A 25808-nucleotide genomic window follows, 5' to 3' on the forward strand; every position below is an offset into this window, starting at 1 on the left:
CACATACCCGCAGTGGGGTTAGGGCGAGATTGCTCCTAAGGTAGAGCACAGTCCCAGGTCCCTAGCTGGTGGGAGGATCCTATGTAGTGGGTGCTTAGGGGAGCAGCTTAGGGGAGCACATGACAGGGAGAGTATAAATAGGAAGCCATCTTAGAAAGAGCAAGCCAGTCAGAGGAGGAAAAGTGACAGGAGCAGAGGCTCGGCATGAGCTCTGCTCCGGAGGCGGGCCTAGCCTGGGAGGCCCAGGACTGAAGGAGAGAAGAGAGGAGTGGGAGCAGGAAGGCTCCAGGAACCGAAGGGACCCTATTGCTACGGGCCATGCAGAAGGCCACCTGTACTCCCGCTGCTACCAGGAGGTAGAGGAGTCAGGCCAGATAAGGGGAACCGGTCCCTCAACTAGAGGAGAAACAGCAAGGCTCAACTAGAAACCGGAGGCTGCAGCATTTCATGTACTGCAGGCAAAAGTCCACACCAGTCTCACTAAGAAGGTAGCCACATAGGACCCAGGGGACGGAACACAAGTCGCCCGCCAAGGCCTGAGGATACCGGATAGAAGTGTCACTGGGTGTGAGGTGCAGGGAGAAGGCCAGAGAAAGGACACACAGAAGGGGGTCCTGCTAAGTACTCCGGAGCTATCTGGGGGTGGACTGAGCCCCTCACTGAGTACGCACAGCACGACGGGTGAGATAGCTCTGGTACCTGTAATCTGGACTGCAACAACTGTGAGTAAAGATCTTGGGACTGCATCACACGGACTCTGTGTTCATTACTGACTCCCTGCACTACAACCACCATCATCCACCCACACTGCCCTGAAGCTACACTCTTCCTGTGGTGAGTAATAATACCATTGCAGCAAAACCACCAGCTTCAGAGGACTGTTCCGCAGCGGCGGCCCCTTTGGCCGCACTCCACAGGTGGCGTAGTCGGACATTATAAAATCCATATATACAAATTACCGTTGGATTGACCGCCCTGGGTCACGGACCGGGTCACCGCCACAGTGACTACATCCCCCAGCGTCTACCGGCCCGGCTCCGGGTACCCCACGGCCCAGGGGGCGCGTCAACTTCATAGGTCCCTGATCTGAGACCACTCCTGCTGTGTGATTTGCCCCACCTCTGGATCTCGTTAGCCCAGGCTATACGTCAGAAACTATTGCACCAGGGCTTGTCGGTGCTGCCACAGTCGCTGCAACATGTGCAGAGTTGAATTCCACCGTGTCGGCACATCGCATTTCAGCCGGTGAACTGGCAGGCCCAACGACTTCTGTAGAGATGTAAGTCGTTGAGCTGCGGGATGCAAACGGCGGAAGTGAGCACACAGCGACCGTGCCCTCTGCAGAAGGCCATCTAGTCCGGGATAGTGGGCTAAAAATTTATGGACAACCAGGTTCAACACGTGAGCCATACAAGGCACGTGTGTAACATTGCCCCGGCGAAGGGCCGCACCCAGGTTTGCAGCATTGTCGCACACGGCCTTCCCTGGTTGCAGGTCCAGTGGAGACAACCATTTATGAAACTGGATCTCCAGCGCTGACCACAAGTCTTCAGCTGTGTGACTCACATTTCCCAGACATTTCAAAGTAAACACTGATGCCGTTGAGCCCTGCTGCCAGCATAGTAAGGAGGTGCGCAGTTAGAAAGCAGGTGGCATTACCAGACAGGCTTTGGGTGCAGGTGGAGGACCGAGAGGAGGTTGAGGAGGCAGAAGCAGTGGAGGAACTTCTAGATAAAGAGGATTGACGTACAACTCGCGGAACGGCAAGACTTGGACAGCAGCCCCTTGTCCTGCTGTCACCATAGTTACCCAGTGCCCTGTCAGCGACATGTAACGCCCCTGTCCATGCCTACTCGTCCAAGTGTCTGTGGTGAAATGCACCCTGTCACACACAGAGTTTCTCAAGGAAGCGGTGATGTTGTGTGCGACATGCTGGTGGAGCGCAGGCACACCTTTCTTTGAGAAGTAGTGCCGACTGGGCATCTGGTACTGGGGCACTGCGACGGACATAAGGTCTCAAAAATCCACTGCGTCCTCCAGGTGGAAAGGCAGCATTTCTGTAGCCAACAGCTTGCAGATGGTGAAATTCTACCTCTTAGCTTTCTCATGGCTAGGAGTAAATGGTCTTTTACTTGTACACATCTGAGGGACCGAGGGCTGGCTGTTGTGCTTTGACGGGGTTGAGTAGGGTGTCCCTGGCAAACTGCCGGTCTGTGAGGAAGATGCAGGCGGACATGTTAGGTTGCCTTGATCCAAAGGTGGTGCTCTCGATGTCAGAGAGCTCTCAGCACCAGCAGGTGTTTCCACTTCCCAATGAACTGACGACCTGCCAATCACACTGGCTGTTGCAGGTAAAGAGGTGGCAGGTCTGCGTCCAAAAACATGTGTGACTGCTGTCCCCCCAGTCACAGAGGATGAAGAGGCCGCGGATGCACAAGATGGGGCAGACGGTGGTTGGCCCAGCCTGCTAGGCCGCATTGTAGCACAGTGAGCTTTCCACTGCAACTTATGCTTCATATCCATGTGACGGTACATGCATGAAGTACTCAAACTATAGATTTTTTGGCCTCTACTTAGCTTTTGGTGACAAATATTACAGATAACACGAGTTGGGTCATCCTTATCGATCTGAATAAATGCCCAGGCTATGCAAGGCTTAGAGCCCATGCGACCTGAAGAGCCACTACGACTTGTGGTCAGAGGCGGAGTTGTGGTTGAGGATGCAGTTGTTGACGTGCTTCCAGTACTGCGTCTCTGTCCAGGAAGGCGCAACCTAACCTCGTCGTCAATAGCATCTGTGACGCCCCGCTGCGCTTGGTATCACAGATCCTAGAAGAGTGTATTGATGGAATCCTCCACAAGAGGCACCCATAAACATTCACACATCTCCACCTTCCACCTCAGACCAGCAGAGGGAGCCCGTTAGGGATATAAATAGGGAAGGTGGAGCTGGGCAGTTCAGTTCCTCTGAAGAGTTCCTGCAGTAGAGAAGCCTAAGAGAGGTCAGTCTGCAGTGGAGCTCAGTCTAGTCTAGAGAACTCAGTTAATAGTTCAGCAGTGGAGCACGAGGCTCCTGTTAGCTAGATTCAGGGAGCCCAGATAGAGCTTAAGGTGTGCCAGCGTCATAAGATCGGTGAAGCGCGGCAAACTGCCGTTAGTGTGTATAGCCTATTGAGGGCCCGAGTAGGCCGAAGGCGAGTGGCGAGTTAGTACATAAGGGGCAGAGGAGCTTAACCAGCTCACCCCGAAGCATTTACCGGACACCGGATCCGAGCTTACCGGGATCTCTATGACCCAGTAAGGCATAACCGGAATCCCTGGAGAACTACAAGTCCCAGGATCGCTAAGGTGCTGATACGTAACAGAGCCAGGAGACGCTTAGGCCCCGCATACTGGGAGCGTGAACTTCAAGAGAAGGCCCTACCACAAGGTCAGCCAGCGCAGGACAGAGACAAAGTTAGGCCTAGCTCCAGGCAGGTCAGAAACTTACTGCGCAGAGGCAAGAAACAGGAGGCCCTACACCCGCTCATTGGGGAGGATCCTGATATGCACCCTTCACCCTACAGTGCTCCAGGATGTGCCTGAATTTCCTCCAGTAAAAGGTACTGAAGTGACTACCGTGTCCGTTTCCGTTCTTGCTCTGACCCAGCTGGGTCTCGCCTGTCCTGCATTCCCCCTGCATACGCTGCCCTGAGACCTAGCTCCACCTGTGGGGAACTATACCATCGAGCTGCCTTATCACGGGCCTCAGTGGACTGCTGCAGCGCTGGTGCTTCTCACCAGATACCACAGGTGGTGTCACAAACTCTTATAAAATTAACAATTATCCACCCTTTTAAAGAGTGACCCCAGGGTACGGGCCAGGGAGCTGACCACCGCGACATCCCAAAGGCCAGGCAAAGGCCCGGGTGACCTCATCGACTGGCTGACTGTGGGTTGACAGTAAGTGGGATCTCCAACCTTGTCATCATCACCCTGTGTGTTATCACACCCGTCATCCTCAAAGCCAACCTCTTCCTGCCCTGACCGAAAAGTCAAGTTGTCGCTCCAATCAGGTATTTGAGTCTCATCATCGTCTTCATCATTGTCTCCACCAACAGGAGTTACAGTTTGGGAACGAGGGTCTACATTATGCTCAGAACCTTCTTCATCTGGTCCTGGATCCGACATATAAAGATTCTGGGCATCAGTGCAGATCATTTCCTCGTCTGGATTAACAGAAGCTCTGCAGTAGACCTCCGTTTCCCAGGCTATAGTATGAGTAAACAGCTGTGCAGACTCAACCATCTGTGTTACCCCATACTCAGACGGGCAGCTGGAGACTTGGGAGCTGTGAGGAAGCAAGTGCGATTGGGGTGACACCTCTGAGGACTGCAGTATTTGTGATGTTGAAGTTGAGGTGGAGGAGAGCCCACTTGAAGGAGCACTTGATATCCGCTGAAGCACCTGCTGTTTTTGTGCCTCATCTGGAATTTGTAGCGATGGGCGTGTCCGTAACAAAGGGATCGTATCACATTGTCCACGAAAAGAAGTCGACATGTTAGTTTGGCTGGAAGATGGTCTTTCTTCTGCAGATGTTACCCCCCCCCCCCCAACGCGGGGGGCTCGACCCAACTGCGGACAGGCACCAATATTAGGAGAGGGGGGCTGGCCGTCAGGGTCCACCGCGGCTCTGGCACAAACCCGGCGACACGGAGGTGGCACGGGCAGGAACGGACTGGCCGTGTCGGCTTCTCACTTTTTGGATTTTAGAAGGGCATGACATGCCTATATCTGTGTCTCCCCCTCCTTTTACTCCTCCACCTCTTTTCTTTTCGCATGACTATATGTACTTGTCACTTTTCCATGTGTTAGTTATGTCTTCTGAGCAGTTTGTCAGCTTTTGGACACCTTTGAAGGTGTTTTCTATGTGTTTCTATGTGTTTTTGTTTGCCTGCCATTGGTTTTAACGGTGTTCGAAGGTGTTCGACGAACAGTTCGACGAACAGTTCGGCGAACACACGGGTGTTCGACGAACCGAACCGAACTCGAACACTACGGGGGTGGCTCAACACTAGTCAGTAATGAACACAGAGTCCGTGTGATGCAGTCCCAAGATCTTTACTCACAGTTGTTGCAGTCCAGATTACAGGTACCAGAGCTATCTCACCCATCGTGCTGTGCATACTCAGTGAGGGGCTCAGTCCACCCCCAGATAGCTCCGGAGTACTTAGCAGGACCCCCTTCTGTGTGTCCTTTCTCTGGCCTTCTCCCTGCACCTCACACCCAGTGACACTTCTATCCGGTATCCTCGGGCCTTGGCGGGCGACTTGTGTTCCGTCCCCTGGGTCCTATGTGGCTACCTTCTTAGTGAGACTGGTGTGGACTTTTGCCTGCAGTACATGAAATGCTGCAGCCTCCGGTTTCTAGTTGAGCCTTGCTGTTTCTCCTCTAGTTGAGGGACCGGTTCCCCTTATCTGGCCTGACCCCTCTACCTCCTGGTAGCAGCGGGAGTACAGGTGGCCTTCTGCACGGCCCGTAGCCCTAGGGTCCCTTCGGTTCCTGGAGCCTTCCTGCTCCCACTCCTCTCTTCTCTCCTTCAGTCCTGGGCCTCCCAGGCTAGGCCCGCCTCCGGAGCAGAGCTCATGCCGAGCCTCTGCTCCTGTCACTTTTCCTCCTCTGACTGGCTTGCTCTTTCTAAGATGGCTTCCTATTTATACTCTCCCTGTCATGTGCTCCCCTAAGCTGCTCCCCTAAGCACCCACTACATAGGATCCTCCCACCAGCTAGGGACCTGGGACTGTGCTCTCCCTTAGGAGCAATCTCGCCCTAACCCCACTGCGGGTATGTGTTGGATGCAGGTGTTAGGGTCCCGAGCCATACGCCTTCCTTACCTGAGGGTGAGATACCACACCTCTGGGTGAGATGCAGTAACTCTGTGGTGACTGCACCCTCAGGGGCGCCACACACCTTTCTGCACAGTTTTGAAATGGCGACGAAGATGTTTAGTGCTGACGACGATGCCATTATCAGCATAACTATTCCGGTGATTTACATGCTGGAGCACACATTAAACAGAATTCAGAGTCAGGTGGTCGGACAAGAGGAGGTGGAGGAAGTAGAGGAGGAGTCGTATGCGGAAGGGATAACATCTCCAAGGTCCAGACGGTTGGCAGCACCAAGGAGGCAGGCATGGGAGGGTGGGGGAGAGGGATTAAACAGGGCGCATGGTAGCAGCCAAACTGTTGAGGAAGGTGCAGGAGCCGAGGAAGAAGTGGAGGATGAACTGGCGATGGGCATGGAAGACTCATCAGATGAGGGAGACCTTGATCACATTTCTGTTGTGCGAGTTTGGGGGGAGAGGGCAGAGGAAAGAAGCATGATTCTTACCTCGCTACCAACACAACAAGGACTTGGTCCTCCTGGATGCGCAAGACACATGAGTGCCTTCTTGCTGCACTACCTACAACATGACCCTCAGATTGCAGAATTCGAAGTAATCTCGACTACTGGGTTGCCACACTCTTAGATCCCCGGTACAAAAGTAAATTTGCCGAAATAATTCCTGCCATAAAAAGGGATTGACGCATGCAGGAGTATCTGCAGACGCTGTTGCAGAATCTTACATGTGCTTTTCCACAAAACACCAGTGGTGCACGAAGTGAATCTCACAGTTCTAACTTGCCAACCACGGGACTGTCGAGTCTTCATCACTCAAACCGTAACAGTAACACAGTATCTGCTGGTAACAGCAATTTTGTGAAATCGTTTCACCACTTTTTTAGACCATCCTTTGCAAGGCCACAGGAGACAAGAAGTCTGACACATAGTCAATGCCTAGAGAGGATGGTGCAGGAGTATCTCCAAGTGAACATCGAAGCCATGACTGTGTCACTGGACCCTTGCTCATTTTGGTATTCCAATCTGGAAAAATGGCCGGAGCTCGCCACTCACGCCTTGGAGATCTTGTCATGCCCTGCAGCCAGTGTTCTCTCTGAACGTGTGTTCAGCGCTGCTGATGGTGTGCTGACAGATAAGCGCACGATGTCCACTGAGAATGTAGACAGACTCACGTTCATAAAGATGAACAAATCATGGATTCGCAAGGACTTTTCTAATCCTGTGTTATCCTTGGGAGGCTAAAAGCTTGAGGATTTGGTAATATCACCTCACCAACCGTTTTAAGCAACTGTGGGGCAATTGATGCCACTTAATCCTAGAACGCATGACCATAAAAATCTACACTTTCATATACCTGGGGCCTTTTAGGCCCGTGTGCAAATAACATTGAATAACTCAAACTCAAATGACAAACAACTATATACATGAAGAATACCTAGAGTTTCAAAATTTAACTAAAGTAATCTTGCAGAAAATAGAAAACAATTAACAGGGCGGGACTGCGAGGCCCCAGGTATGCGTTCTAGGGTTAAGTGGTGTCTGTGCCACAATTTTGGGAAAAAATGTAAACTCTTTTTGGAGTCCCCTTGCTGTGTCTTACGTGACGTTGGCATCGTCAATTCCAGGTGGGTTGGGTCGCTCCCCCCCCTTTTAACTGTAAGAAACTACATACACTATGGCTTGGGGTAACACAGATGATTGAGTCTGAAGAGCTGTTTACTCAGAGGTCTGCTCCAAATCTTCAGTGTCTGCTAGTCAGCGTAGAATTTTTAACTGCATCTAGCCTAGGCAATACTTTGGGCGTAGTAGCCCAGCTGCGAAGCAAGCTGCACCGCCTGTGTATCTAATAAGAATTTTTAAATGCATCTAGCCTAGGCAGACTGTGGGGACCCCCAACCAAACCCAGACGCTCAGCCCCCCTACCGCCCCCCTTTCCTTGACAATACAATAATGTAACTCTTACAACTGGATGGGTGAGGATCGGTCACAGCTTTATTAACGCTTTATACTCATTCCATTAGAAAGACATTTTATTTCTAAAATAATTCAGCTTGTTGCAGCATGCCCTGGGTCTCCACTCCAGCAACTTGGCCAACAAGTGTAACTCTCCAACATGTCCTTTCTATTTCCAGGCCACGGAGGATCCTGCGTACTCGTATGCAGGACTCTGACCCCCACCCATCACTCTTAACGCTTGTTCCACTCCGTCCTGGAGTCCTGACAGGAATATGTCCAGTCCAATATCCATTAAGTGAACACCGTCGGGCTGTATGAGGCCTGCTTTATCTCCTTCCAGTTGTCGGTGTCGTGCCACTACACCGCCTCTGTCTCTTCTAAATTTTGCCATCCGAATATTTATTACCCGCCTTGTCCGTTCGATGGCCGTGATGTCTCGCGCACCTTGCCATACCGCTATCGGCACAATCTCTGACCATACTATAGCTAGTTTTGTGAAAAATTCTCTGAAGAGCTCAGTGTCTAGTTTCATTATTGCCATTAGCTATGCGCTCTTGTGATGACCTACGTTGTTTCCCCCGGCCTGTATAACTAAGATGACCAGACATCTTGCCTCTCTCCCTACCTTGATTACCTCCATTAGTACCTGTGGCCATAGCAGGCCTCTAATACCTCTCCAGTTGAAATATGTGTTATGAAACTCTAATTTCCTCCCGCCTGGGTGGACTTTCGCCCTTTAATCTGCCCAATATATATACGAGTGGCCTATCACCCACACTGTTGGCTTAGCGTCACCTGAAAAAGAAACAAACCACGTTAGGATAACAAGTCCGGTCTTATGTATCTTGCCAAACACGTGGATCATCATCCCTCTATCCTCTGAACTTCCGTTTCTGACAGTCCTGCTCTTGCTGCTTCTGTGGCCGCGCCTATGCGGAATGAGTGTGACCCGTAATCTTTGGGGTGGTTCCCTGCCGATGTTATGCATTTATTAAATATAGCTTGGAACTGGTATCTTGCTAATGGCGTCCCATCAATGTGTGATAGGAACAAATTACTTTGTGATCTGATGGTTAGATATGGTTTTACTATTGTTACCCGACTCAGTGTACCGTTTGTGGGTTGTAGAAGTACCCAAGTGCCCCTGCCCGCTGGAACCATTTTCGATTTGTGTATGCGTAGACGTATTGCATTATTGGCTATGACTACGTCCTGGTGTAATAAACCTCCACTGGTGCTAATTTTGGATTGAGGGACTAATTCGCTTATGCATAGCGCCCCGAAGAAGGCGATCACAAATGCAGTAGACAGTAGTGTTGCTTCAAATTGTGAGTGTCATGTTAATGGTGTTAGGGATATGATGTGAGAAATCAGTTTTAGTGACACGGGACGGGACATCTACACTCCTGACTTGGCTGACCCCTTTTCCACCCTTTTATGGATTGTCTGATGATGAATCTTTGTCACATCTCCCCAATTCAGTAGTTGGAAGTGAAATGCTACTCCGGTCAGACACCGCTGCGCTGACGCCCCTGATATGCCCCTCATCATTAGCTGGTGGAGAAATTCTATGGTGACTTGTGATCTGGCTTGTTCACATTGGTCAACCCGTCTGCCTGCTACTAGTCGTGTCCACTCTTCCCATGCCTTACCGTATGCTTGCCACGTCGACGGGGCAACTGACGCTCTGATTAATGGCATCAACTATTCGCCACTAGATCCCATAGGGAAGGTGGGCAACTGTTGTCCCGATGGGTGGGCATTGTGGAAGAGCTCTGTGAAAATCTGCCAATTGAATTGTTATAAAGCGTTAGCAGCAGCTTTAGACCCCTCAGCATAGTGGCTAGCGCGGACCCATACATTGTGTTTTAGGCACAGGAATGCTAGCCTGTGTAGTAGGCCTAGCACTGGGAGAGACGATGATGCCATCTTATTAATGCAGTGCGCTAAGCTGGTGTTTTTTGTTATGAAGCGTATATTTTTGTAAGCCAGGAGCGCGCCCCATATTTCTATTGCTACCACTATTGAGAAGAAAAATTATTTTCAGGGCTAGATGCAGCGAAAAATTATTATTAATTGAAAAGCTGGTGGAGCTTGGTATAGATGGCCTAATACAATGAGACCCACACACTGCTAGAAGGCCAAATATTTTTTCAGAGGTACATGCAGAAAAAAATTATATTCAGTTTGCAACCTTATGGAGGTCAGTATAGATGGACTAATAGAACAAGTCCCACACACAGCTAGAAGCCCAAATATTTTTTCAGAGGTAGATGCAGAAAAAAATTATATTCAGTTTGCAACCTTATGGAGGTCAGTATAGATGGACTAATAGAACAAGTCCCACACACAGCTAGAAGGCCACATATTTTTTCAGAGGTAGATGCAGAAAAAAATTATATTCAGTTTGCAACCTTATGGAGGTCAGTATAGATGGACTAATAGAACAAGTCCCACACACAGCTAGAAGCCCAAATATTTTTTCAGAGGTAGATGCAGAAAAAAAATTATATTCAGTTTGCAACCTTATGGAGGTCAGTATAGATGGACTAATAGAACAAGTCCCACACACAGCTAGAAGCCCAAATATTTTTTCAGAGGTAGATGCAGAAAAAAATTATATTCAATTTGCAACCTTATGGAGGTCAGTATAGATGGAATAATAGAACAAGTCCCACACACAGCTAGAAGGCCAAATATTTTTTCAGAGGTAGATGCAGAAAAAAATTATATTCAGTTTGCAACCTTATGGAGGTCAGTATAGATGGACTAATAGAACAAGTCCCACACACAGCTAGAAGCCCAAATATTTTTTCAGAGGTAGATGCAGAAAAAAATTATATTCAGTTTGCAACCTTATGGAGGTCAGTATAGATGGACTAATAGAACAAGTCCCACACACAGCTAGAAGGCCAAATATTTTTTCAGAGGTAGATGCAGACAAAAAATTATTTTGAATTTGCAACCTGATGGAGGTCAGTATAGATGACTAATATAACAAGTCCCACACACAGCTAGAAGGCCAAATATTTTTTCAGAGGTAGATGCAGAAAAAAATTATATTCAGTTTGCAACCTTATGGAGGTCAGTATAGATGGACTAATAGAACAAGTCCCACACACAGCTAGAAGCCCAAATATTTTTTCAGAGGTAGATGCAGAAAAAAATTATATTCAGTTTGCAACCTTATGGAGGTCAGTATAGATGGACTAATAGAACAAGTCCCACACACAGCTAGAAGCCCAAATATTTTTTCAGAGGTAGATGCAGAAAAAAATTATATTCAGTTTGCAACCTGATGGAGGTCAGTATAGATGGACTAATACAACAAGTCCCACACACAGCTTGAAGCCCAATATTTTTTCAGAGCTAGATGCAGAAAAAAATTATATTCAATTTGCAACCTGATGGAGGTCAGTATAGATGGACTAATAGAATGATGCTATGCCCAAAAGATTTTACTTCACTAGGTGCAGTAAAAAAATTGGTATTCTATACACAGGTGGTATATCTTGCAACACAGATAGGCTACTCCACTGACTAACACACTCTGCAATAGGCCAAAAAGGATTAGCTTTGCTAGATTCAGCCAAATGCTGTGAAAAAAACTTGCACAGCACTGGCACAGACCTGCCTGGCAAAAACTGATAGGAACTGATGTAACCTAGTCCTGAAAAGGACTCCAATTAAAATTAGTCTTTACTTCCACAATCTATCTGTTTAAGAGCACAGACCTGCCTGATAAAAGTCGTAGGAAATGCTGTAACCTAGTCCTTAAAAGGACTGCAATCACAACTATTCCCTACTCCCAAGCTATCTGTAGATTTGTGCGAAAATTGGCTTGAAATTAACAAGGTATAGCGCACACAGCAACAGCGGTGCCGTCTAAAACGCAGCTGCAGCAGTGAGAAAATGGTGGCGACGGGGAAAATGGCTTGGTCTTATAGGGCAAGGACATGTGACATACACTGCCAATGACACATGCCCTTGGATGTGTGAAAAAAAGCACTTCGCTCCGTGTGTGCGCTGCTGATAGGCTGACAGATTGCACCTCCCCACTGCAAATGCGGGAAAGAGAAAAAAAAATGGAGATTTCATTGTTCCTGCAGAGATCTGTGGCACCCCAGGGGTCTGGTTTCCACAGTAATAGCAATATTACGTCTGTGAGCAGGTGGGAGGTCTCCTGGGCAGGAATCCTAAGCATACCACACCTCCTGCCCAGTCCTGGGAGGGGAAGAACTTCCCCTACATAAACTGGGGCTGAGGCAGGGTTAGAGAGAGGAGTTCTAGACAGAGACGGAGTCTGGTCTGGACACGCAGAAACAGGGACAGAGAGACATCAGGAGCTCTGTAGGAGCCAAGGAGAAGCGCCAGGGGCTGGAGCTGTGCAGAGCTCGCCCTGGGAGAAGGTACAAAAACTGGACACAGGAGTCCGAGGAGGTGGGGACTAAGATATACCCAGCAGCAGAATCCATCCGGCAGTGGATTCCAGGTCCTCTGGCCATAAAAGCCCGGAGGCTCAGTCACAACGAAGGGACCAGCACCGCCATCCCAGAGCGGAGGCTAACAGGAGGCCCCAGGTCACCAGCCATACGGGTGAGCACCACACGGTATACCCAGGGACGTGGGCTACTTGTAACCGCAGAAAGCAGGGTAGCCAGGAAGGGTACAGACTAACGGGAAGGCCTACAACTCCACCTGGCCAGGGGAACTCCGGCTTACTCGCAGACTAACCAGGCCCCAACTACTAGCCAGTACTCCCTGGGGAATTTGCCTTGTACCATCAGTAAAGTCCCTGAACTGTACCCTCGCGTCTCCGTGCTTCCTTGTCGCACCATTAGTGCTGGGACATCCACACCATCACTCCCAACATCAACCTCATCCTCTGCCCTGAGGCCATACCCCTCCCGTTGGGGGTTATACCATCCACGCTGCACATCCGTACCACCGGCCTCAGCGGACTGCCCTGCAGCGGCGGCTTCATAGCCGCATTCAACGGGTGGCGTAGTCGGACACTAATACCATCATACCAATAACTGCCACTTAGTTTGACCACCCTGGGCACGGACCGGGTCACCGCCACACGAAGACTACTACCCCCATCGGATCCAGCTCCGGGTATTCCCCGCGCGCACGCGCGCCGCACTACAGCACTGGCCCAGGGAGCGAGTCAATTTTGGCGTAGTCGGCAGGATTACGTGCCCGCAACCACCGGGTACTGCGAGCCTGAAAAAAGAGACTTTTATACTTACCTGTGGTGAAGTTTCCCGCCGTCCGGAGTCGTTTCCCGCCATCTGGAGCCGATTCCCGCCATCCGACGCCATCTTCTGCCTTCTTCCCGCCATCCGTGGAGTTTTCCCGCCATTGGACGCCATCTTGAGGGCGCCGCGCGGGAAGAAGAGGGGCGTGGACTCCGAAAGCCCGCGAGAACTGAAGCCCTGCCTCACGTCCGGACGTTGCGTAAGGTCCTGGAAGGAGCCCAGCAGACCCCGACGTCACAGGAGCGCGACGGAAGGTCCTCAACCCTGACGATCCACTGCGGAGCCGCGGCCTACGGAAGAGGATCATCGCAAGGTAGGCCACGGTCCACTAGGGGGGAGAAGGATGTCGGATACGGAGGAGAGCTTCACCGCCACAGCCGCCGCCAGCACCACCGCTGCTGCGGTCATGCCTTTCACCATGCCCTATATCCCGGGGGGCAGCCTGGCTACCCCAGTACTCAGGGGAGTCACATACCCTAAATGACTTCAGAGAAAGGCTGGATAGCCTCTTCCAGGTGTATCCCCTCACGGAGGCGCAAAAAGTGAGCATCCTGGTGGCCCAATTAATCGGGGCAGCCCAAAGGGAGGTAAAGTCCTGGCCACCTGGGAGGAAGAGGACTGTCAGAGACATACTAACCCGGCTGAAAGACACATTTGACACCCGCACCTCAGCCGAAATAAAACTAAGATTTTATGGGTGCAAACAACGGGCACATGAGAGTATAAGAGACTATGCTCTAAACCTACAAGAGGCCCTGAGAGCCATTAAGCAGGCAGACCCTGACAGCGTGGGAAATGAAGATAAGCTGTTGACTGAACAATTCATTGAGGGTCTACTGTGCAATGCCCACCGAACCCAGTTGCGGGCAATGGCCTTACAGGACCCTGACCTGGACTTTGCACAGTTCAAGGACAGAGCCATCCGGGTGCTCCGAGAACCGGCACCAGGTGGCGCTGTGACCCACAGGCGCCCTGCTATCACTTATCACCAGGAGATGGCGCCCTTGTCTGCAGGGCCTGTGGGAGCTGATGCGCAGGCTTTAAACAGTGACCCGGCTACAGACCTGCACCATCAGGTCCAAGAGCTAACTAAAAGCGTTGCCGCGCTAACCCGAACTGTGCAGTCTTTACAGGTTTCTACTGCAGGGAAGATCGAGCTGGCATCCGGACCGGAGGACATCCCGTGGCGCCGACCAAGGAGGACCCCACCGGCCAGAGGAAGACCCAGCGATCGATACAACGAGGACGGACGACCTATTTGCCGCCGCTGCAATCAACCCGGACATATGGCAAGGTACTGTCCTTTTAAACTGGCACAACCTGGGGTAGAGGGCCAACCCCTAGGAATAAGATCACCAGGCCCATCGAACTGGCGTGACAAATACGTGGGAGGACGTCCAGTCTTGCCTGTAGTACTGGATGGCATTCCTATGAGTGCCCTACTTGACACCGGGTCACAGGTCACCACCATCCCGTACGTGCTCTTCAAGCAGTACTGGAATGACTCGGATATAACCCGCTACCCAGACGACGACTTGAGTATCATCGCCAGCAATGGTCAGCCCGTGCCACAGATCGGATTTAAAGAGATGACCATTAAAATCGGTAAAGTCGAACTGGCAGCACAGGGACTGATCATTGTGGACATAGACCGTCATGAGAGTCACCCTAGAATCACCCTGGGAACCAATGTAATTGAAAATTGTCTTGCAGAGGTGATTCTCATTTTACAGCAGGTTGCCAAGAACGCCAGTTCCGGCCAGCAGCGTGTGCTTCAAAAAGAGATCCGGGCACTGATGAAGCGGCAACAGGTGGAACTATCTGGTGGTGAGATAGGTAGCGTGAGAATGTGTGACCCGTTCCCTATTGCCATGCCCCCAAAAAGTGAGATGATGATTTGGTGCCGGGCAGCTATTGGTCTAAGAGGTAGAGACTACCAAGCAATGGTAGAACCCGTCTACTCAAACAGTAGGCCCACCATTTTGACAGCACGGGGGGTGGTCGATGTACGCCATGGGAGGGTGCCCGTTCGCATCATAAATATCGGTGAGAGAGAAGTACACCTGCCCCGGTATGCCACGCTAGCTAAATTGTTCACCATAAACCAGAATTCTGTACAGGCCGTGGAACCCTTGCCTCCATCTCAACCAGAGGAAGGTAACGGCTCTAAGAAACCAGTGGGGGACTGGTGTCAGCAACTACATCTGGGTACCGACTCCACTCCCTCACACCAGAAACAAGGAGTCTATCGGGTGGTTCAAGAGTACGAGAGAGTGTTTAGTAAACACCCGTTAGACTTCGGGCGAGTAAAGGGGGTAGAACACCACATCCCCACGGGAGACCATCCTCCCATAAAGGAGAGATACCGACCCGTACCCCCTGCACACTACCAACACGCCAAGGGGATGCTTAGAGACATGAAGGAGGCTGGGGTAATCAGAGACAGCTGTAGCCCCTGGGCAGCTCCACTAGTCTTAGTGAAAAAGAAAGACAACACTATGAGAATGTGTGTAGACTACAGGAAGGTCAACCGTATCACACACAAAGATGCGTACCCGTTACCAAGGATAGAAGAGTCCTTAGCTGCATTAAAATCTGCTAACTTCTTCTCTACTTTGGATCTCACTAGCTGGTACTGGCAGGTTCCTGTAGCAGAGGCAGACCGGGAGAAGACCGCATTCACCACCCCGATGGGTCTCAGCGAATTTAACTGCATGCCGTTCGGGCTCTGCAACGCACCAGGAACCTTCCAACGGTTGATGGAATGCTGTCTGGGACACCGGAACTTCGAGACGGTCCTGTTATACCTGGACGATGTCATTGTCTATTCCAAGACCTACGAGGACCACCTGAAACACCTGGCAGAAGTGTTCGAAGCTCTGGCAAACTACGGCCTAAAGGTGAAACCCTCCAAGTGTCATCTCCTGAAACCAAAGGTGCAATACCTGGGACACGTGGTGAGTGCTGACGGAGTGGCTCCTGACCCTGATAAGATCACCGTGATTAAGGACTGGCCAAGACCCTCCAGCATAAAGGAAGTGCGGCAGTTCCTCGGGTTGGTAGGCTACTACCGAAGATTCATTCCCGGTTTCACCAAAATGGCAGCCCCTATGCAGGACCTCCTGATAGGTCAATCTCGAAAAGCCAAAAACCAGAAGCCGCCCTTCAGGTGGGAAAAGCTGGAAGAGGAGTCCTTTTGCTAGCTGAAGATGGCCCTCCAGGGGGATGAAATCCTGGCATATCCAGACTACAGCCAGCCCTTTATCCTCCACACGGACGCAAGTAACATCGGGCTAGGAGCCGTGCTGTCCCAGATCCAGCAAGGAAAAGAACGGGTAATCGCTTACGCTAGCCGAAAGCTATGACCCACCGAGAGGAACCCTGAGAATTATAGCTCATTCAAGCTGGAGTTCCTGGCAGTAGTGTGGGCAGTGACCGAACGTTTCAAGCATTACCTTGCCTCCTCCAAATTCATCGTGCACACGGATAACAACCCGTTGACACACCTGGACACTGCAAGGCTCGGTGCTCTGGAACAGAGATGGATGGCTCGCCTGTCCAACTTTGAATTCACCATGAAATACCGGGCAGGACGCTCAAATGCCAACGCGGATGCCCTGTCTAGAATGCCAAACTTACCGGACGTAGGGGAAGATCCAGAAGATCTGGAAGAAGTTGAGCTCCCTGCGTTCCACCGTCATGGGATTACCCTGTATTCCAGCCGTGTGAAGGACAGGCGCTCCGCGACGTTCAATCCCTTGCCCCACTACAACTGGGCGGAGACGCAAGACAGTGATCCTGCAGTCCGCCTGGTGAAGGAAATGCTGACCCAAGCCGATGCCAGTCTGGACCCAGACACCCCAGAGGAGACTAAGCAACTGTGGAAGGAGAAAAGTAGGCTGTTCCTCTACAGGGAGAAGTTGTGCCGGAGAATGGTTAACTCTCGAACGCATGAGTTGACCTGGCAGGTAGTGGTCCCCAGACGAGACGCGGCTATGATTCTGGAGGCGTACCACAACGGAGCAGGACATTTCGGGTGGAAGAAGCTGGAGTTCTTATTGCGTGAACGGTTCTACTGGGTAGGCATGAGAGGAGCCATCGAGAGGTGGTGCAGAGACTGTGGACCGTGCCACCTAAGAAGGAAGGACCGTGCCAGCCAGAAGACTCCCTTGCAGCCCATCATCACCCGACAGCCACTGGAACTGGTAGCCCTGGACCATGTGAAACTGGCTCCAAGCAGATCTCGGTATGTCTACGCCCTCACAATCGTAGATCATTACTCCCGGTTCCTGGTGGTGGTCCCGGTCAAGGACTTAACGGCTCAAACAGCAGCTAGAGCCTTCCAGCAGCACTTCTGCCATCCACACGGGTACCCGGACCAAGTGCTGACAGACCAAGGGCCAGCCTTCGAAGCGGAAGTCTTCCAGGAGTTCTGCAACCTGTATGGCTGCACGAAGATAAGAACAACGCCCTATCACCCACAAACTAATGGACTCTGCGAGAAGATGAACCAGGTGGTGATAGACCTCCTGAAAACATTGCCCCTGGAAGAACGCAGTATGTGGCCTGAGAAGCTGCCTGATCTGGTGGACCTATACAACCACATCCCTGTAGGTTCTACCAACTGTACCCCGGCTTACCTAATGAGAGCGAGACCTGGTAAGCTGCCTATCGACCTGGATATGGGAGTCCTGACGCCCGAGGACACCTCGCCAGAGGCAGATTGGGATACAGGGCGGCAGCAGCAGTATCGGAAAGTGCAGGAGAGCGTGGAGCGAAGTCTGTCTCAAGCTAGAGAAAGGCAAGAGAGGGCTTATAATCAGTATGCTCCCGCTGTTCCCCTGGTACCTGGAGAGCAGGTCTTGAAGAGGAAAAGACGGCTCCACAAGTTGGACGACCAGTGGGAGAAGGACCCGTACACCGTACTGCCATCAAGCCATGAGAGCCCAAAGATTTGCGTGATCAGTAAGGATGGAGGAGAAACCACAGCCGTTGTCTCCAGAGACCACCTGAAGAAGTGTCCCGAGCAGCTGCAAAGCCCTGAAGAAGAAGATCAAGAAAACCCTCGACCCGCAGAGGAAAGGGAAGAAATGATCAGGACTGTACTCGGAGACTTCCCCCGGTGTTGGACACAAGTAAACGGTGCTGTCGTGGTACCCGTCCTCACCTTTCTCCAGCCAGCCCCGCAAGTGCCTACAGAAGAACCAGTAGAGCTGGAAGAGGAGCCGGCCCAAGAGGCAGAAGAGTCCACACCAGCAGTACAGGAGGATCAACACTCTGCTAGTAGTGAGCCTGCCGTGCCCCTAGTGAGCCAAAGAGTGCGCAGAAAGCTGCCCAGCCTGCCCATAACACCTCCTACACCCTGTAGTGCAGGACCAGTTAGTGAGCTCCGTAGGTCCACAAGGGTTACCAGAGGCCAGATGCCCGTACGTTGGAGAATCTAAGTTGGCTAGTTGCTTTAACTATTTTATGTTTACCTGTTTTGTTGTAGCCGTTGCTAATTATGTTTTTCAGTTACAGGTTTCTTTATATGGACTGACAGGTTATGGACAGTGAGTAACCGGAACTCTGTTGTAAATATGTTTGGAGCGTAACCCAGGAATGGACTACAGACTGTTAAAGACTCGGGGCAGGACAGACCCCTACCTGGTTACGGCTCCCTGTTCTTTGGTGAAATGGACACCCTTATTGCTTCCCGGTTACGGACACGCCGTGACCATCTCATGTATTTAATTGTTATTGTTTATACCCTGTTATGTTTAGTCCGGGTAAATTTCACTAGGGGGGAATGTGGCACCCCAGTGGTCTGGTTTCCACAGTAATAGCAATATTACGTCTGTGAGCAGGTGGGAGGTCTCCTGGGCAGGAATCCTAAGCATACCACACCTCCTGCCCAGTCCTGGGAGGGGAAGAACTTCCACTACATAAACTGGGGCTGAGGCAGGGTTAGAGAGAGGAGTTCCAGACAGAGACGGAGTCTGGTCTGGAAACGCAGAAACAGGGACAGAGAGACATCAGGAGCTCTGTAGGAGCCAAGGAGAAGCGCCCGGGGCTGGAGCTGTGCAGAGCTCGCCCTGGGAGAAGGTACAAAGACCGGACACAGGAGTCCGAGGCTGTGGGGACTAAGATATACCCAGAAGCAGAATCCATCCGGCAGTGGATTCCAGGTCCTCTGGCCATAAAAGCCCGGAGGCTCAGTCACAACGAAGGGACCAGCACCGCCATCCCAGAGCGGAGGCTAACAGGAGGCACCAGGTCACCAGCCATACGGGTGAGCACCACACGGTATACCCAGGGACGTAGGCTACTTGTAACCGCCGAAAGCAGGGTAGCCAGGAAGGGTACAGACTAACGGGAAGGCCTACAACTCCACCTGGCCAGGGGAACTCCGGCTTACTCGCAGACTAACCAGGCCCCAACTACTAGCCAGTACTCCCGGGGGAATTTGCCTTGTACCATCAGTAAAGTCCCTGTACTGTACCCTCGCGTCTCCGTGCTTCCTTGTCGCACCATTAGTGCTGGGACATCCACACCATCACTCCCAACATCAACCTCATCCTCTGCCCTGAGGCCATACCCCTCCCGTTGGGGGTTATACCATCCACGCTGCACATCCGTACCACCGGCCTCAGCGGACTGCCCTGCAGCGGCGGCTTCATAGCTGCATTCAACGGGTGGCGTAGTCGGACACTAATACCATCATACCAATAACTGCCACTTAGTTTGACCACCCTGGGCACGGACCGGGTCACCGCCACACGAAGACTACTACCCCCATTGGATCCGGCTCCGGGTATTCCCCGCGCGCACGCGCGCCGCACTACAGCACTGGCCCAGGGGGCGAGTCAGATCCATCCCCTGCCCCTCCCCCCACCCCGCTGTACACTCAAACTGCGTATTAACATTAATTTTCATCATTACTGAGAAAAAATCCAGTTATGATTTTGGTGCACGAACAGTTATCGAACATAACCTCGAACAGCCGAATTTTTCTCAAATTGCTCGTGTTCGCCGAACGGCTCGAACACCGCCCAAAACAGCTCGAATTTGAGATTGGCGAACAGTTCGAGTAGAACAACGCTCATCTCTAATCCTATATGGATTTGGGGAGGGAGACATCGAGGGCCTCAGACTTCACTGCATTGATTTTAAAATTTGACCATGTAACAAAGTGATCTATTTCAGCCATAACAGCATGGATGGATATATGTGATTGAGTGATATATACTAGGACATCATCAGCAAATAGAGAGCACTTGTACTCGGTGCCTCCCACCTCAATCCACCTAATATTGGGGTTATGGCGAATTGATGAGAGCAGGTGCTCCGTCACTAGGATGTATAAGAGAGGGGACAGAGGACATCCCTGCCTTGTCCCATTGGTGATTGTGAAAGATGATGAAAATGTTCTGATGCACCCCTGGGCCTTGGGACACCCGGAGCCGGACCCTTTTTGGTGGATGCTGGTGGTTGTAGTCTTCGTGGCGGCGACCCGGTTCCGTGGCTCAGGGTGGTCAAACCAGTGGCGGAACTATTTATGTGGTTTTGATGTTTAAATGTCCGACTACGCCACCCGTGGATTGCGGTCAGAGTGAACCGCCGCTGCAGGGCAGACCGCTGAGGCTGGTGTTGTGGGTGCAGCAGAGCGTAGCATAACTCCCCAAGGGAGGAGTATAGCCTCAGGGCAGTGTATGCGGAGGATGGGGGTGATGGTGCAGGGCAGCAGCAGTAACGACACGGAGTCAGTGATGCAGTCCAGGGCCTTTACTCACAGTTCTTATTATCCAGACCACGTCTGCAGGTAACGGCTGCCCACGTCGTACTGTGCTCACCAGGTGAGGGGCTCAGACAACTCCCAGATAACTTTGGAGCGCTTCACAGGACCCCCTTTGTGTGTCCTTTGTCTGGCCTTTCTTACCAACCCTTCTGTCCGACTGCCTCGGGCCTCCTCTTGGTAAACTTGGCGCCAGTTTCCCTGACCCTATGTGGTGCCTTCCTAGCGGGTGTAGCGAGGGGCTGCGCCACATAAAATGTCAGAGCCTCCGGTTTCTAGCTGAGGGTCGTTTCCTGCCTCCACTAGTTTCGGGGACCGGTCTCCCCCTTTGGCCTGACCCCTCCACGCAGGTGGATTCGGGCGTGTGGTGGCTACTCGCCCGTCCGCACCCCTGGGATCCCTTCATTCCTCGTTCCTGGAGCCTTCTCCGCTCCTCTTCCTTCCTTCTCCCTCTTCCAGGCCTGGGCCTGTGTTACTAGGCCCGCCTCCGGAGCAGAGCTCATGCAGAGCCCCTGCTCCCTGCCACTTCTGCTCAGACTTCTCTGCACTGAACTAAGATGGTGCCCACCTTTTATACTCCCTTCTCAATGCACCCAGGAACTGCTTCCTCCCTGCTCCTGCACTACAGGGTTCCCCTTCCTCAGTGTTCCCTCCCCCCACTTCAGCCAGGGACAGGGACTGTCGTGCCCATCTCAGAGGCATATTGGTCGCCCTGCACCACGGCAATGTGGTGTAATGCATGCAGGTGTCGGGTCCTGATCCATACTCCATCCTTACCTGAGAGTGAGATATCACACCTCTGGGTGAGGTGCAATACCTCTGTAGCAACCGAGCCCTCAGGGTGCTACAGTTCCATTTATCTTCAGCCTAGGTGACGTATTGTGATACAGGGCCGTGATTTTGGCTATAAAAGGGTCCCCTAGACCCCTACCCCAAGCTTTTTAAGAGAATCATATATGGCGTGCCAGGAGACTCTATGGAATGCTTTCTCAGCATCCAACGAGAGTATCTAATTACAAATTTTTAACTGCATCTAGCCCAGGAAATACTTTGTGCCTAGTAGCAGTGTCTGCTAGTCAGCGGATTATCCCGGCTGTTAAGCAAGCTACACCACCTGTAGTTTGGACACTTAATTTTTTCAAAGGAAATACTTCGGGACCACGGGATACTCAGTGTAGAGCATCAGGAGGCACCCCAAGGCATAGGGGCTGGGACTGGCAGTAGGATGCCTTGCGGTGGACAGCCGAGCTCGATCCTTATAAAAGCTTTTTAACTGCAGCAGCTTTAGTGGACGCTACTGGAGCTGGAATTACGCGGCTGCTGGCATGAGACTTGCCCTCCAATAGATCCTTGTAAATGGATTTAAAGTGTATTCATTCAAATTAGAGAGACAATTTAAATTAAAAAGCTTAGAGCTGCCTCCACCACAGGGGGGCTCGCTCGACCCACCAGCGGACAGGCACCAGTATTGGGAGAGGGGGGCTGGCCGTCAGGGTTCACCGCGGCTCTGGCACAAACCCGGCGACACGGAGGTGGCACGGGCAGGAGCGGACTGAACGTGTCGGCTTCTCACTTTTTGGATTTTAGAAGGGCATGACATGCCTATATTTGTGTCTCCCCCTCCTTTTACTCCTCCACCTCTTTTCTTTTCGCATGACTATATGTACTTGTCACTTTTCCATGTGTTAGTTGTGTCTTCTGAGCAGTTTGTCAGCTTTTGGACACCTTTGAAGGTGTTTTCTATGTGTTTCTATGTGTTTTTGTTTGCCTGCCATTGGTTTTAACAGTGTTCGAAGGTGTTCGACGAACAGTTCGACGAACAGTTCGGCGAACACACGGGTGTTCGACGAACCGAACCGAACTCGAACACTACGGGGGCGGCTCAACACTACTCATAAATGATCTGGAAGGCTTCCACGTCATCCTCCAGTCCCATCTTCCTCAACGCTGAGTGAACCTTGACCCGGGCCTCTGGACGTTCCGGGGCTGGTACCGTCGGCGTCTCCCGCAGGGAAGCAATCTGTTGCAGCAACAGTTCATTTGTTTTTTGCTGCTGCTGGTACAGAAGCTGCTGCTGATTATGCTGCTGCTCCTGCTCCTGCTGTTGCTGCTGGAGAGTCACGTGCTGCTCCTGCTGTTGCACCTGAGACTGCAGTTTCTGCTGCTGGTTGAGTACCAGCTGCTTTAACAGCTCCTCCATTTTGTCCATGGGGTGGGGCTGAAAGGTGGCAGGCCGGATTGTGGTCATGCAACTGCCGATGGGGGTATGCCTCAGTTTCAATGCCCGCTTTCTCCACCAAGCTATAAGGCGGCGGTGTTCACATCGTTCAGTAACTGAGGTAGTGACCCAAGTAAGTCTTACATAAACAGCTTTATTTAGCAACTCACGGGTAAACAGAAAAGTCCTCTGGTTCCCAGCCGGGTTACATGAGTCCTTATACAACGGTTGCCGTGGGCAACAGCCACGCAGGGTTAATGCAGGGCTTTTAAAGTACCTGTGGCAAGAGCCACTGGAAAACCCGGGTTGGAGGGAGGAGGCCGCCCCACAGCCTTCCTGTAGCCTCCGCCAAGAAATGAAGGCCCTGCCGGGTTTTACTAATCTGCCTTAGCCAGATAGCCTGACCAGGTCAATGCTCACCTTTATTCCTGCATTGCAGCCGCAGGTGATTTTGTGACTGCAGTGCACTCCAATGGATTTAATAGGTCTCTGTACACATTCTGGGGGATATATACCGTCCCTCATATACGATCCCGGTCACTGCCTCACACTGTGTATAGTCAGATAAACAAATGAAGATACAATATAACAAGCAAAATGATAATAAAATGCAAACCAATAACCAAGGTTTGTAAGTTAACTAACTATGGAAACATATTGGACTTCATAAAATCTACAAAGAACCAGGATTTTTTTTCTTTTTTCTATCAGAACTCTTTATCTCTTAATTCAAATGCGATGGAGCAACATGGTTGTAATGTGGAGGACGGAGCCGGCAAACACTTCATGAGGAGCGGCACCTTCTACTCATTAATTATTAAGAGCAGCTCAGTGACACAGAGCAGATACACAGCACAGTTATATCTCACCGATACTGCGGGATACCCTCACACTTACCAGTCACATTAATAGTTGTTGTGTCTCTGTAATAAGTATATTTTACTTTACTCTCTTTACTTTCTTCAAATCTGAAGAAATACCTTCCCTGATCTTCTTTCCTGGCGTCAGTGATGGTCAGGGTGCAGTCTCCAATATCTGGATTTCCCGTCAGATGGAAGTTTGTTTTTGTCACATTACTGTTTTCATTATTAGTGGCTACGATAGAAAAAGGATATAAAGGTTCCTGCTTCCGTATCTGTATCCAGTATCCAGTGGAATTACTGAATGTCTTTCTATAATCAGCTGTGAAGTTACAAGGAATCGTCACACAGAGACCCTCCTGTACACCGACATCAGGGGGCACTTGGATAGAATAGCCCCGCACCTGGCACGTGATACCTGTAGAAATATGAAAAGTAAAATTTCTACATATCGGGAATTACATGTATCAAATAATACAAAGACATATTGATATATTTTTTTTTTTTCTGAAAGGCAGCTTGTCAGCGCAGAATGACTTTTAAACCAAATGTGAACGCTCAGTGAACCCTTGGTGTGGCCAAACATTTAGTTGCACCTTCCCACCTACTGTACTTGTTTTCCCTTTATCTTCCTCCTACTTCTTTTTTGATTGACAGCTCTGGCTTTAGAAAGATATAAAAAGGCGGAGATAGAATCATAGAATGTTAGAGTTGAAAGGGACCTCCAATGTAGGATACACTAAACCTGACATACCTGATAGGTGGAGAACAAATAGATGGGAAGGTGCCCTGAACTGTTTGGCCTCGTCATGATGCACCGGCAGCCTGTAGTTAAATTGAACAGTCATTCTGTGCTTACAGGGTCCGGTTAAAGGAGTTGTCAGGTCCAAATCGATGTCACCAGTCATTCTGTGTGACTGATAACGTATGAATTCCCCCAGCGTATGCACTGAGAGCTGTTGGGATTCATCGGTTTCAGACTCAGGACCGGAGGGTATGTATGAGTTATACATACTGCCGGCCAATGGGTGTCACCTCGCTCTCCATACACTTGTATTGAGCGAGTCCATGCCCTATCTAGTGACACAGAGAGCCAATGGGCATGTCCACCTATAGGGTGCAGCCTCGCTCCATACAAGCTTATGGAAATGAGGCCACGCCCACTGGCCGGTAGTATGCATTGCTCATACATACCCTCCAATACCGGGTCTGAAAACGGCGAATCCCCGAAGCGCACAGTGTGCCTGGTTGGGGTATTCATAAGTCTGCAGTCACACACTGTTAGAACCTTGCTCTTAGGTTTTTTCTATTGCTGGTCACATGACCTTGTTGGCCTATTTAGTCCTGCTCCGCCCTTCTGGCTTTGCTGCACTTCATTGTATTACTACTCTTTAGCTAGCCTGTGCTCAGTATCTAACTCTGTTAGTTTGCTTGGTCTTCGGACCTCTGTGTTCTATATTATTTGTTTGTTCGTCTGTCTGCTACTATTTCTGTTAGGAGGTGTCCATTTTGCTTCCAGTCCCTAGAACTTGTAGGGATTCCTTCCCCACATCTATAGGTCTCCGTACAGACTAGCTGAGGACTTTAGCAGGTCTGATCGCAGGATCAGGTCCCCTGTTACATCGTAGGGATCAAGCTGAGTTCTATCGTAGGGACAGATCTCCTCTCTTTCCTTAGCTCTGGTAGCAGAACATAACAGTAAGTCCAGACTGCAAATTCTCTAAGGAAAGATTTTTCTGCTCCATCATGGTGTCGGTTCAGGATTTGGCTCAACGCCTGCAGGGACTCTCTCTGGAGGTGGCCGAGCTCCGTCAGCACGTGAGTAACTGTCCTGGAGCACATTTCTTGGAGCCTAAGGT

General features: G+C 50.9%; 1 protein-coding gene across 5 annotated transcripts in view; it reads right to left on the bottom strand.

Annotated features, from left to right (window-relative positions):
* LOC141171999 (sialic acid-binding Ig-like lectin 14) overlaps positions 1-25808 on the bottom strand; it is a 123552-nt gene that overhangs the window by 80248 nt on the left and 17496 nt on the right. For all 5 annotated transcript variants that reach the window (XM_073655758.1, XM_073655759.1, XM_073655757.1 and 2 more), the window contains exon 3: positions 23987-24367. In XM_073655758.1, the coding sequence (XP_073511859.1) occupies positions 23987-24367 (381 nt within the window). The remainder of the gene's footprint in view (positions 1-23986; positions 24368-25808) is intronic.

The sequence above is a fragment of the Phyllobates terribilis genome, unplaced genomic scaffold (genome assembly GCF_046119375.1).
Source record: "Phyllobates terribilis strain yellow unplaced genomic scaffold, ASM4611937v1 Scaffold_12__6_contigs__length_324123572, whole genome shotgun sequence".
Classification (NCBI taxonomy): Eukaryota; Metazoa; Chordata; class Amphibia; order Anura; family Dendrobatidae; genus Phyllobates; species Phyllobates terribilis.